The sequence below is a fragment of the Chiloscyllium punctatum genome, chromosome 9, assembly GCF_047496795.1.
Source record: "Chiloscyllium punctatum isolate Juve2018m chromosome 9, sChiPun1.3, whole genome shotgun sequence".
Lineage (NCBI taxonomy): Eukaryota > Metazoa > Chordata > Chondrichthyes > Orectolobiformes > Hemiscylliidae > Chiloscyllium > Chiloscyllium punctatum.
The window spans coordinates 112,242,495-112,257,459 of NC_092747.1; the positions used below are offsets into that span (position 1 = coordinate 112,242,495).

The window sequence follows — 14,965 nt, forward strand, 5'->3', positions numbered from 1 at the left end:
GTGCAGAAGGATTGAGATCTTCTAGAGCATGAGTTGTTAAAAGTTACTATGTAGGTACAGAAAGGAATCAAGAAGGCTAACGGAACTCAATCCTTTATTACAAGAGGCATTGAATATAAAATAAAGGCTGTAATGTTTTGGTTATACAGGACATTGGTGAGAAAATATCTTGCATACTGCATAGAGTTTTGGTCTCCTTATTCAAGGAAGGAAGTAAATGCATTGAAGATGGTTCAGCGGTTTACTAGATTGATACCTAGAAAGAGCAGGTAGTCTGGTGAAGAAAGATTGGACAGGCCAAGGTTGTTTTCACTGGAATTTAGAACAGCACTGGGGTGATTTGATTGATGAATCAGATCTTATATGACCTTGACAAGGTAGATGTGGAAAGAATGGGCTAAAATTTGGCAACGTGTCAATTTTGGGGAGTTTAATGGAGGGTTTGATTCCATGAGCTCTTGCATATTTTCTCACACTGTTGCATGCTGCTCACCTCACTAAGTCTGTACCATGCCCCCACAGCACCGCCTCTCACACAATCTTACTCTCAGCGGAAGTAGAGCAGGTCACTGGTGCTGGACATATGGCAGTCACGCTGCAGGCACCATGTTTAAACCCCAGCTGCATACCATTTCAAATGCTCCCCACCCAAGAATCACCAGACACAGTTTGAATGCATAAAGTCCACAGGAAATGGCCAACAGAAGCAAACTGGCATCCGAGTACGTGGAGAGGAACCTGGAAGACCTGGTGGATGGTTGATGGTGGGAAAAGGGCCATCCTCTTCCCCAGGGCCACCATAATGAGACCAGGGCCCTGACCACCTGATCCAAAGTTACCATTTGGGAACTTTCCACAGTCTGGAAGACATCCAGCAGTGCAGGAAGGTCAATGACCTTCTGTGCTCCAGAAGGTAAATGCCAACATTTTCACCTCTGCTCCTACCTCACCTTCACTAACCCTGGCATTGCACCCAGCTTCCATTGAGACTCCTGGTCTGCCATGCTCACTACTGTATGCAGCATCTTCCCTCAATGACTCTCACCTATCCCATTTCGCCACCCCGCCCCCAGACTATTAAGCATTCTTTGCACTTCCTACTCACTCACTTGGTGCACCTTTCCTCCACCAGCACTAACAGCTGAACAAGCCGCTTATATCTTAATGAATCCATTCCTTTGTTCCTTGCAGGTGATGGTGTGGTGGACAATTGTTCCCTTGCAGCAAAGGACCATGTCTGCTTATATGGCAATGCCAAGACATCTGTGTTGCACTAAACAAATAAACTCAGACAACTAATATGACATAAAACCAATAAGTCCCCTAGGACTTTAAAGGAAGTAGTTATAGTGTTAGTGGATACACTGATAATAATCTTCCAAGAATCCTTACATTCTGGAGAAATTGCAGCAGATTGGAAAAGTGTAATATAATATCTATATTCAAAATGAGGAAGGAGACCAAAATAAGTAATTGTAGGCCATTAGTTTATCCTCTGTTATTGGGAAAATTATAAAAAGATGTAATTGCAGGGCATTTAGAAATGCAAAATATGATCCAGTACTGTGGGTGTGGCTTCATGAAGGGGAAAATCACACCTGACAAATTTACTAGAATTCTTCAGGGAGGTAACAAGCAGAATAGATAAGACAGAACCAGTAGCTGTTATAGATTTGCATTTCCAAGAGACTTTTGATAAGGTACCAAATTTTATCTCTCAGCCTGTTGTGAATGTGAATATGTGTGTTCATATGTGTATCAACACATGTGTGTATTTGTGTATGCATGCATGTGCAACTGAATGCAATAACTTTAAACAACATTATGAATGATACTCTTGCATAAATTAAAATTTGTGACATTAGTTTGCACAATTGTTAAAGTTTGAAGATGGACAAGGACATTATAAATGCCCCACGATGTGTGATGTGTCTGTGGTTGTGTCTCAGTGTGTTTATTTGCTTGTATCAATATTTGTTTGTGTGTATGTCTGAGTGAGTGACTTGCCTCCACAAACATGTGTGTAGGTGTTCTGAGGAAAGTGGGGTGTTCCACAGCAAGATTACAATGTGTGATTTAAATGTTAAAGGTGTGGTAACAGGTGAACATTGTGTATAACTTTCCCTACTGTTAGCTATGGGTTAGTGGAAAATGTGTAGGAGGTAGACTGTAAATAAAAAGCATGGCTTCTTTTGACTGTATGTGATGTGCACCTCAGTAACTGCCCTGTGCCTGTAATTTGACAGATGTGCTGCTGAGATCGCAACCTGACAAATGGTTCATACACAATAACAGGCCTATTTTCATATCATCGCAGCTCTTAAAAATCATTGTGTCCTTTTGCAAATTATTGCACTTTATTGTGGTTTTCACTTTGATCCATGCTGTGTGTAGAAATGTTTACATCTCAAAATTGTTTTACCAGTTTATCCTTTTTGATCAGATAGAGGTGCTCAAGAATCTTAACAGAAGTAAGGTTTTAATGGCATTGCAAGTGCAGCCTGGGCTAAGAACACATCAACACGTAACAACAATAATATTTCATGTTTAAAAAACAACTTTAATATCAGGAAATAGCTCAGGGTGCTTCACAGAAGGATTATAAAGCCGAACTATGATAGCGCTGATTTGAGTGGCTCAGTGGTTAGCACTGCTGCTTCAGAGCACCAGGGACCCAGGTTCAATTCCTGCCTCAGGTGACTGTCTGTGTGGAGTTTGCATATTCTCCTTGTGTCTACATGGGTTTCCTCCCACAAGTCAAAGATGTGCATGTCAGGTGAATTGGCCATGCTAAGTTACCCATATTGTTAGGTGCATTAGTCAGGGGTAAATATAGGGTAGGGGAATGGGTCTGGGTGGGTTACTCTTTGGATGGTCAGTGTGGACTTGTTGTGCTGAAGGGCCTGTTTCCATACTGCAGGGAATCTAATCTAATAACATTAGAACTTTTGTCCTTAAGCTTTGCCAAAGAATGAGGGTCTTAGAGGTACAAAGGAGGAGGAGGGGCTTAGGGTCCAGGCAGTTGATGATATGGCTGCCAACTGTAAAGCAGTTAAAATTAGGGATGCCTCGAGAGGCCAGAATCTGACAAGTGCAGAGATCTCCAAGGACTGGGAGGGTAGGGGAGGTGAAAGAGATAGGGTGTAGTGAGGTAAGGGAGCAATTTGAAAACAAGGATGACAGTTTTCACATCAAGGTGTTTTTTGATCACATGCCAATTGAGTTCAGAGTGCACATAGTGATAGGGAACATAAGTAAGGGAAATAGGTAGCAGAGATTTGGATAGAGGGTAAAATATAAGAAACTAGCCAAGTGTCAACTGGAACAGTCAAATCTACAGATGACAAAGGTATGGTTCAGAGTTTTAAACATTTACCACTATTTACTCCTGTGCTCCCACCACAGAGCTTTACGAGATGAGATTGTGTATTGGGAATATGGATACAACTATTAAACCATAGGGCTACATTCACTGTGTCTATTATAATACTTAATAATGGGAGAATGAATTCAGAAAAATCATCTTCATGAACTAGAAGTCAGCAATGCAACAGTGTCCTACACTACAAAGGCAATGGCAGTGAGTGCATGGGAGCACCTTGCCATTGACACAAAGATTGGTGGTACAGTAAGTAATACAGTTAGGAGCATAAAATGACCAGACATTGATAGATAAGAGAATGGCCTTTGTCGTCCACAACTGGTCATAACTCCACCAACCAATCAGCTACTTGTTGCCAGCTGAACCTCTTTTTTATGATGCAAATGATTGGGTTTCTGGCTTTTGAGTTATTATCCATTTTGTGTGTTTGAAGAACTTATAAGTATTCCTGTAGTCATGGTGATTTATTTGAAAACAGATTTTGAGGTCTGACTTTAGAGTGAATGGGTTTTCTGACCCGGCAAGGTAAATAACATGGCCTTAATGTTTGTGAGAGACTTCTGGAAATTGTTTCTTTTTCAGCTTAAGGGAAACACACTTAGCTTACAGAGGGAGTCATTTGCTTACAGTTTCTGAGTTTGGAGTTCTGAGTAGCATTGTTAAGATCTTGTGTGAGGATGGCTGTAAAGACCAGTGCTCCTGAGAAGGGAAGGATATTTAGTAAACTAGGGTGCCTTAGTGAGAAGAGTTAGCCTTAGTCCCAGACCAGAAATGTTGGGATTCAACCCTGAAGAGATTACTTGAACCTCAGTACCTTTTAGATTGAGTGTAGCTCCATGAAGAACCTATCTGTAGATCCAATCAAAAAGTTGACATTAACATGACCTAAACCTACCAAGGTGTAAGACCATGGGGTGTGAGTACTGCAAATCTTTGAAATTCTATTCTCAGTAGATAGTTAGGTTTAACTCAATCTATCTTCATTTGTTTGATGATAAACTTCTATTTTATTGTTAAAGTAAAATCTGCAGCATTATATACGTAAGCTTCAGCTGGAGACCATTTTGTTAAAAACCAAAACAAATCAAAATATGATTGATCAAGCCAGCTGTTACCTGTGAACAGGCTTGTCCAGTAATAACATTGGACACAGCCCCCGGTGCTGATCTGTCTACAAACAGACTCCGCTACTGCTTGAACAAAGCAGCAATGTAAACACGACTCAAATGATTGTCAATAATTTCCTTGTAAAAAGTGCTGCACATCATCCTTGATTTTCAAACAGTCCTTTTCCCATTTCATTCCACTTTGGCGATAATACCACTAGGTTCTTTGAAGCTCTGGTTAGACTGCATTTGGAATATTGTGAGCCGTCTTGGGCCCTGTAACTAATGATGGATGTGCTGTCCTTCGATGGGGGTCCGCATGAGAGTTAAGAAAATGATGCTGGGGAAGAAGAGTTTTTCAAATGAGGAACAGTTGAGGACTCTGGCTGTAGACTTGATGAAGTTTAGAAAGTTGAGGGGCAAACTTTCCACTTGTAGAGTACTGGGAGGCTGGATAAAGTGGACACGGGGAAGATGTTCCCACTAATAGAAAAGACTAAGATCTGAGAGCACAGTTTCAGAGTGAAGGGATGACCCTTTAGACAGAGATGAGGATGAATTTCTTCAGGCAGATGGTGGTTAATCTGTGGAACTCACTGCTGCAGAATGCTGTGGAGATCAGGTCATTGAGTGTATTTAAGACAGAGATAGACAAGTAATTTGCAAGGACATCAAGGGTTAAGGGGAAACAGCAGGGGAATGGGACTGAGAAACATATCAGGCACGATCGATTAGTGGAACAGACACAATGGACCGAATGACCTAATTCTGCTCATATATCTCATGTACTGGATTAGTGGTGCTGGAAGAGCACAGCAGTTCAGGCAGCATCCAACGAGCAGCGAAATCAATGTTTCGGGCAAAAGCCCTTCATCAGGAATAAAGGCAGTGAGCCTGAAGCATGGAGAGATAAGCTAGAGGAGGGTGGGGGTGGGGCATATATCTCATGGTCTTATCGTCTTACAGAGAATGCAATCAGGGTTTTGGGCTTCAGATTATGAGGAGAAACTCTATAAAGTTTGTAATTCCCTGGAATATAGAAGGCTAAGGGCAGATTTGATTAAGGTGCTTAATATTTGGAAAGGAATTAATAGGGTAGATGCAGAAAATAAAAAAGCCCTTGTGCTGGTAGAGAATTGGAAAACAAGAGGGCATAAATTTTAAACTGGAGCCAGGACATTACTAGAGAGATGTAAGGAAACACATCTTCACGCATTGTTGGTCAATTAATAATTTAAAATCCCTGGTCAATCAATTTGTTTTAGACAAGGGATCAAAGGTTAGATATGATATCTCCATTCACCCTCTGAAGGCGACTGTGCTGGAGATGAGACTACAGCCTATTTCCTTCTGGAATGTGTTTTTGTGAAATGCCACAGTTTCTGTCATGTTTTATTCTGATCAGCTCAGCAGCTCAGGACTCTGCATTCTGTGGGCTGTTCCCAGGGCCACACATGGAGAACAACACCAACTGTGCTGGAGAGTTATCAGCTGGCTGGAAGACTATTTTTGGTCTGTTTGAAACTTACTGATCTTCCAGCGCAAAGATTTGTCCACAACCAAGGGTTGCAGCTTTGCGCATTCCAACAGGATTGCTGAGGGACTCACTTGAAGCTTGGGGCAGCGAATGCATTGGCACATTGGGAAAGGTCACTTAGAAAGGCCTTGTGCACAGAGGGTTTTGAGAAATGAGTAAAATACCTCAGGCTGTATGTTTGCCCATAATAAAAATTATAAATATTGACGGTATTTGTAAATGTAATGAGTAACATACAACATTGAAAAGAACAGAAGTGTTTTGGCACCTCATGTAATGTCAGCTTTGAATGGGGTCATATCCAACATCAATTTGTTAAATAAAGTATAATTTTGGAGATAAAAGTCAGCAAGAAAGAGATGAAGAGTTTGCCAGCTCATGAACAAATAAATCCTAACCAGAATGAACGCCCTGAATGTAATTGTAATGTTATCAGTAAAATCTGAAGCACATCTGTTCACATAACTAACCACAGAGTTACGTCACTTCTGGTTCGGTAGAATGGTTGCCAGGCGGCTCACTCACATGATGTTAGAATTGTGACAGACACAAGATCAGAACCGCTATCACAGGATGTCATTTGTATTCCTTGAACACTTTATGATAAACATTGAGAGCCGAGCGTGATTCTTTACCTTGTCCAAGTCACTTGTCCTGATGGGTAAATGATTACTCAGTGGAGAATGACGCGGTGTACAAGAACTCAAACGTTTTTTGTCCTAGCTGCCTTTCTTTATGTTGCCGTATATCCAGAAGGTAAGAGAGACATCAAATTGCTGTACAGCGTGGTACTACAAATTATCAAGTAATTTAGTAAGGAACTTTTTCTATTGAAACATGCGCCATCAATCACAACCTGAATTGATCCTGAAGAAGGGCTCGTGCCCGAAATGTCGATTCTCCTGCTCCTTGGATGCTGCTGACCTGCTGCGCTTTTCCAGCAACACATTTTTCAGCTCTGATCACAGTTAAGACAGGAATGTGTTAAATCTTAATGTGCGCTTAATATTTCGAGAATGGTTTAATGTCATAGATAGTTCAATTATCCATGTTTTTGTTCGACAGACAGTTGGTATATACTGTTAACACTAGTTGGAGATTATTTGCAAGTAAATGCTGTTCACAATTTAAATGTATCAACAATGTATCTTATACACTGTATTCATTCTTCGGTAGATTGTGCTCAATATCATTTTAGATTATTATAATTTTTAATGACTGTTTTATGGTAGAAGATGAAAGGATTCAATATAGAGTAATTCTAATCTAGGAGAAGGCTACTAAAAAACTCTTTATCAAATAAACAGAAAGTAGTTCTTCAGAAGCTGTAGACTTTCAACACAGCTTGGAACAAAGTGAATCAGCCCGTTAGGTCTGCACTGGCTCTTTGAACAAGCTATCCATTTAGTCGAAGTCCACGTAGTCTTCCCTCATAGCCCCACGAACCTTTCCTTTTCAAGTCTGTGCCCAACTCCCTTTTGAACTTTGCTGTTGAATCTACTTCTCCCAACCTTTCAGACAATACATTCCACAACATAAATGGCAACATAAAACATTCTCCTACTTTCTTCCTGTCAGTTTTTCAAGTTAAATCTGCATTCTCTATTTAATGTCCACCCTGCTCGTGGAAACAGTTTCTCGTTATTTATTCTATCAATCCCCTCTGTAATTTTGAACAATAAGTCTCCCCTTGGCATTCTCTGCAACAAGGAAAACAATTCCTGCTTCTCTAATCTGTCCACGTATGTGAAATCCGTACAGCCATCTCAGTGAATACCCTCTATGCACTCCTCAAAGCATTGATTGCAAATCAAATCCTTCACTGGAATCACTGAATGTCACGTCCAGTTTCAGCGCACAATGTACTGCGCTGTAATGTTCTAAGTTTTATATTCTAAGAATGAGGCTAAAACTAGTGTTTTAAAATCAAATAGGAGAGATCATACTGATATGGATACAGAGCTGGCCAAAATAAATTAGGAAATTAGGTTTATGATAGGGCAATAAAGATGCAATAACATACCTTTCCAGAGATATTTCACAGTCCTCAGCAAAGATATGTTCCAGTGAGAAAGAAAGACTCTAGGTAAAGAACACAGCATCCATGGATAACTACAGAAATTAAAGATAGCATCAAATTGAAAGTAAAAGCATACAATATTACAGCATTGTAACGGTCAGAGCATTGTACAGAAAATTGAGAAAACAGAAGAGAATTGCTGAAAGAATAAAATGGGGAAAAGTAGAGTACTTGAGAAAGTTAGCTAGAAATATAAAAACAGAAAGTAAGAGCCTCTGCAGTTTAGATTAGATTAGATTAGATTAGATTAGATTACTTACAGTGTGGAAACAGGTCCTTCGGCCCAACAAGTCCACTATTTTGAAACAAGGCAGAAGAGTAAATAAAGAAACAGCTAAGACTGTACAGAGAGAGTCTAGGGAATTCATTAATTTCAAACAAACTGAACAAATATTTAGCATGCCAGAAAGAATTGTGAACCAACATTTGAAAGAGGAACTTAAAACAATTGCAAATCAGCAGGAATCGAGTTTTGAGCGAATCATTAAAATTAAAACCTGGCAAGTCTCCAATTCCTAAGGGACATCAGCAAAGAGTATTAAATGATGTGCCTGATGAACTCATAATTTTGCTTGGTTAAATTTCCAAAACCCCCTCGATTTTAGAAAGTCCCCATCAGATTGAAAAATAGTGAATATCAGATAATCAAGAAAAAAAGGGAAATCGGAAGCTATCGGCCAGTTAGCTTAATATCTGTCACAGGAAATATGCTAGGATCTATTGTTCATGTGTTTGTAGCACCTAGAAAATCTCAATTCAATCAGACAGGGCTTTGTGAGAGGGGAATTGTGTTTGGACAGAAGCAATGTGGATGAAGGGTCTTGTGGATGTGATGTATTTCAATTTCCAAAAGGCACTTAGCAAGGTGCGACATCAAAAGCTACAACAGAAGATGGGAACTCAAAGAATAGAGGCATTGATAAGGATAGAAATTTGGTTAGCTGAAAGGAAACAGAGTGCAGATATCAATAGGTCATTGTCAGGTTGGCAATGTGTGCTGAGTGGACTGCTGCCTTAATTTAAGGTTATTAGGCCTTAAATGTTTACAATCTATAACAATGACTTAGATGAAGAGACGAAATGCATGGTTGTTAAAATTGCAGATTATTAGGAAAATAAGCTGTAAAGAAACATAAGGAATCTGCAAAGGGACATTGATAGCTTAAATCCTGATATACAATGTGGACAAATTGAACCTCCCTACTTTGACCAGGCAAATAGAAAAGCAGCATTTATTTTCAACAGAGAGATCCCAGAACTCTGTGGTAGAGAGGGACCTGGACTTTCTGGTATGAATCAGAAAATGTTAGCCTACAGGGACAGCAAATAAATGTTGTCATTTATTGCAAGAAGAATGACATATAAAAAGAAGGGTTTTTAATACTTTTCTGAGCATAAAGTAAGCCCACATCTAAAGTACTGTGTATAAAGTTGGTGCCTTAGTTAAGAAATGATATAGTTAATTTACAGGGAGTTAACAGAAGGTTCCAGATTCCCAAAATGAGGGTGCTATTTTATGGACAAGTTGGCTCTGTATCATTCAGACTTAAGAGTAATGATCTTCTTGAAGATCATGGGGGAGTTGACAGGATAGATGCTGAGAGAATGTTTCCCCTTGTGAGAGAGACTGGAACTGGTGACACAGTTAAAAATAAAGGATTCCTATTTAAGGCAGAGATGAAGGGACAAATCTTACCAAGGCCTCAATGATATGTGCTATGAAAAGGTTTGTGTCCACTGTGGCCTATCTCAATCGGGGGGAGCATCTCACTGCACCCTTTATACATGTGCTAAGCATTGAAGCGAATTTCTTACTGGACATCAATGAGTTGCCTATAAAGGGGATTTTCCGTAACCTGATTAATGACGTCTCACCTCATTAATATGCAGCTTCCCATCTTACTGAACATGCCAAATAAACTAGATGCTGAAAATCTTGGTGTAGATAGCTGAGCAGTTGTCATAGAATATCCAATGAGCAATGTATTGTCATAGAATCCCTACAGTGTGGCAACAGGCCCTTTGGCCCAACAAACCCACGCTGACCCTCCAAAGAGTATCCCACCCAGACCAATTTCCCTACCCTATTATGACCCCATCACTACATATTCCTGGACGCTATGGGCAATTAAGCTTGACCAATTCACCTAACCTGCACTTCTTTGGACTGTGGGAGGAAACCGGAGCACCCGAAAGAAATCCACACAGACACAGGGAGAATGTGCAAACTCCACACAGACAGTCACCTGAGGCTAGAATCAAACCCAGGTCCCTGGTGCTGAGAGGCAGCAATGCTAACCACTGAGCTACTGTGCTAATTTCAGTATTGCACTTGCTCCAAAGGAGCTCCATGTTGGACACTCATTGCATCTTCTGTGGGCACTGGCCATGTTTCACCGCTGCACTCTCAGGCTGCACTGGCCGCAATCATTGTCAGGCTACTGCAAGGACACTTTCCTCCATCGGGTGGTGTTGGTGTTGGTGTTGGTGGGATGGGTGACGAGTGGGGGAAAATGAAGCAGGCAGTAATAAGGGTGGTAGACCATGAGCCTTGGTAGGTACAGTGGCAGAGGCAGAGTGAGTCTGAGGTAATTGTCCAGATAGCTGAGACTGCATTAATCCAGCCTTTGACCAGGATAACATTATCTGGTGAGATGAGCTAGTCTCCTCTGCCTAGTCTCCTGGGAAGATTGCTATAGAAGACTCTGTGAAGCTGTAATCAGACTTTTGAATGGACCTCTCATACATTATAATTGATATTTCTCTGCATCTTCTCTGTAGTTACTCTGCATTCTGTTTTATTATCCTGATGTACTTATTTAGGTATGTTTTGCCTGGAAAGCGAGCAAAACAGTACTTTTCACCGTATCTCAGTACATGCAACAATAATAGATCAAATCAAATAAGAGTTGTCCTGCCTTTAAGCCATCTGATCGACCAGGACCTTCTCACAAAATGCGGTGTGAAATTACCTTTGTCTACCATGTCTGGGGAAGGTGTTAGGAACCATGTGGGGGAGCTGACAATGCACAACAGACTTTTAAAGATAGTGCTTGCACCAGGAATGCCAATCCACTGAAGGATATCTTTGCAGCGCTGAGTTGTTCTGAGAATGCCATGTGCTATGATGACCTAGAATTAGAGGATGGCTAGTCACAGGGCATGAAGTATGTAGTTAATGAGGCATTTGGTTAAATACAGTGAGAGATATCACTAGGCTTCACAGCGAGAAACTCTCCAAAGACACAACCGACACTGAGCCAAAAAGTATAAGACTCAGCCTGAAGAGAATGTTATCTCTTAACAGGAGCTGCGAGTCCATGGAATGCCCTTCCCCAGAAAGCAATGGAAGCAGAAACATTGAATACTTCTAAGGCAGAGAGAGACAGGTTTTAGACGAACAAAGATATCAGAAGGGAGCAGGAAACTGGAGTTGAGTCCACAATTCGATCAGTCTAGATCTGTTCTGAATTTAGTTGCTGATATGTTTGTATGTTATTGAACTCATTGCTGGGGATAATGTCCTTCATATCCAATCTACTTAGGCCGCTCATCGTTTTAAAATTTCAATTAAGTCTCCATTCAGTCTCCTCTGATCCAAAGAAGACTAAATCAAGACTATTCAATTTTTCCTCCAAACTGAAACTTTGCAGTTCTCAATGCCCTTGTCTTTCTTCTTGTCCATGTATTTCTCCTCTGTACTCTTTCCATTAAGACTAGATTCTTCCTTTAATGCAGTGAAAGCAGCAGTTCATTTGCCGTGACCAAATAAATATTTTATGCAGTTTTCACCTGGTTAGTCTTCCACAACTGTAATACCTCCCATTTACTGGATTGAATTTCATTTGCCACTCTTCTGCTCACCTTAGGATCATTGAATAACAGAAATATTACACACAGAAAAAGCCACTCAGCACATTGTGTATGTACTGGCTCTTCAAATGAGCATAATGAGTTAGTGCCGTTCTCCTGCCTATTCACCATACCCTAGCACATTGCTTCTCTTCAAATAATGGTTTAATGTCCCTTGAATGTCTAAAGTGACTCTGCTTTCATTATACTTCCAGGCAATAATTTTCCAGACTGGAAATAATCAGCGTTGTTTTCTCACCTTGCATTTGCTACTTTTGCAAATTGCCTCAAGTCTGTGCCCTCTCATTCTCGATTCTTTATGAGTGGTAACAGTTTGTCACTATCACCCACATCTCAGGATTTTGAAATAAATGTTAGAATTCCCCTTAGCCCATTCCTCTCCAAAGAGAGCTACACCAGCCTCTGCACCTGAGCAGACAATTCAGCTTTCTGCAGTCTTCTGCGCTGTCAACTTTTACAGCAACTGCAAATGTCAAGATCATAGTCCCTACACTCGATGTTATCAATGATTTGTTTATTTTGATCAGCTATTTAACACTTCCTTGTAAACAGTGCCTCAGCTACAGCAGGTATTAACTTACTAAGGCTGATGTGAATGTTGGAAAGTTGCTGCTCTAAAGTTTAAGATAGCAATGTTTAAGATTCCAAAAAAAATCAATTAAGTAGCTGCTTCTGAGAAATGTTATCGACAGAATTATTCTGGTAAAAATGAATTTCTAAACCTGTTATCTTCTAGTTATTGCAGCAGATGAACCTTCCCTCTTAAAAACCTGCTCAGTTAAAATGCTGATTAATCCATTAAGTATAAAATAATGCTGCAGAGTTGAAAGTTGAAAGTTCAATTAGCGTGAAATGGACTTTTGTTCTCAATTCAGAACAGTAGTTTAGGGTTTCACGTATCTCATTTTTAATGTTGGTCTTGTTTTTTGACATTGCACCAAGATTTATATTGAACCTGAGAGGCTGCTTAATCACCACAATGCAGAAATACACCATAGTAGTGTGGGAGATGATAGCATAATGTTACTGGACTAATAATCCTAACATCCAGGCTAATACTCTGGGGTTTTGGGTTCAAATCCCACAATAGTTGCTGGTGTAACAATTAATAATCTGATTAATTGAAAATCTAGTTTCAATAATGGTATCCATTAAACCGTCATTAAACCTGTCTGATTTATGAATGTTCTGAAGAAGGAAAATGGCTCCAGGCTCACAGCAGAGCAGTTGCCTCTTAACCACTCTCTGAAATGAACCAGTAACTCACACAGTCAAGGAGATGATGTTGGCCTTGTCTGTGATACACGGGGGAAAAATATTTTTTGTAGAAAATTAATTAATTTGCACATTGCAATCTTCCACAAACAATAATGTCATAATGAACAAGTCTCTGTGTTTTTATTGTAAGATGTTGGCAAAGTGATAAATATTGATCGAGACATCAAGGCAAGCTCTCCTGCTCTCCTTACACCCATCTATCAGGGAACACAGGGTTTAAGACCTCATCTGAAAGTCAGTAATACCTCTTTACTGTAGGAGTGTCAACTTAGAACATTATTGAACATTATCAGAATAGGACTTGACCATCAGTCTTAGCAGAAATAGAGTTATTCACAGAACCACAGCCAAAAATGGAGGCCATTATTATGTGGGTCATGATTCTATCAGCTAGATCATAGTTTGGAAAGCATATACAATGTTAGCATTCATTTTGACAGAGTTGTAAAACAAGAGCAGGGATGTACTGCTGAGGCTCTATAAAGCTCTGGTCTGAAGGCATTTGGAATATTGTGAGCAGTTTTGAGCCCTGTATCCAAGGATGGATCCAAAAGGAGGTTTGTAGGAATTATCTCCAGGATGAAGGGCTTGTTGTATGAGGAGAGCTTGAGGACTGTGGAGTTTAGAAGGATGAAGAAGAGGATCTCATTGAAATTACAGATTACTGAGAGGCCTGGGTAGAGTGGACATGAGGAGACTAGGGCAAGAGGCACAACTTCAGAGTGAAGAGATGACCCTTTAGAACTGAAAGGAGGAGGAATTTCTTCAGCCAGAGGTGGATGGTGAAGCTGTTGATCTCATTGCTGCAGAAGGCTGTGAGACCATGTCATTGAGTATACTTAAGACAGAATTAGATAGGTTCTTGATTGGTAAGGGGATCAAAGATTATGGGGAGAAGCCAAGAGAATTGGGTTGAGAAACACATCAGCCATGATCAAATGGCAGAGTAGACTTGATAAGCTGGGAGCTCTAATTCTGCTCCTATATCTTATGGTCTTATATTTGATCAATGAGATGAATAGCAGGTTAATCAGCTTATTTATGACCTTAACTGAGAGGTCAGTTATGGTCCAAATAGTATTGTCACCTTTGAAGATTTGTGCACATAAGCACTGTTCCCACTGTTTGCAAATGAATGTTTGAGATTATTAATGTACATATTTTACATCATAACAGGCAGGATCCCTCACTATCTATAACATGCTGGCCATGCAGCAAAACACACATTATAACCGATTCAACAAAACAATGGGTATTCAAAGGCATTTATTAACTTTCATAGTAATGAAGCAGATAATGATAATTTTCACCAACCATTTCACAAAAAATATTGCTGTTCATAATAATTACATATATACCTTAAAATCATGACTTAAAGAGTTTGGCAAAAGAACCAGAAACTTTTTTTTCTGCAACAGAAGGGTTGGATATTGAATGTGCACTCTAGCTGGAGAAGACAAACATCCAATTGATCCCCTTCAAAAAGGAATTTGAGAAATGCTTGAAGGAGAAAAAAATGCAGGTATTCTTTGGCTATCTCTTTCAAAGAACTGGCGCAGAACCAATGAGTCAACTCTCCTTCTGTTCAGATGAATCCATAAGAATTATCATCTTCTCTTCAAATAGTACTCTGGGATATTTCACCATAGATATAAACATATTTGGAACTCACTGTCTCTGAGGGTGGAAGATGATCTCATAATGTTCAA

General features: G+C 40.0%; 2 protein-coding genes across 3 annotated transcripts in view; one reads left to right on the forward strand and one right to left on the reverse strand.

Annotated features, from left to right (window-relative positions):
- pdzk1 (PDZ domain containing 1) overlaps positions 1-8,458 on the reverse strand; it is an 83,840-nt gene extending 75,382 nt beyond the window's left edge. The window contains exons 1-2 of the mRNA XM_072578069.1: positions 8,366-8,458; positions 8,049-8,107 (exon numbers count right to left, since the gene is read on the reverse strand). The gene's annotated coding sequence lies outside the window, so the exon portion shown is untranslated. The remainder of the gene's footprint in view (positions 1-8,048; positions 8,108-8,365) is intronic.
- LOC140481604 (B- and T-lymphocyte attenuator-like) overlaps positions 6,592-14,965 on the forward strand; it is a 61,215-nt gene continuing 52,841 nt past the window's right edge. For both annotated transcript variants that reach the window (XM_072578072.1, XM_072578073.1), the window contains exon 1: positions 6,592-6,781. In XM_072578072.1, the coding sequence (XP_072434173.1) occupies positions 6,691-6,781 (91 nt within the window). In that variant the 5' untranslated portion in view covers positions 6,592-6,690. The remainder of the gene's footprint in view (positions 6,782-14,965) is intronic.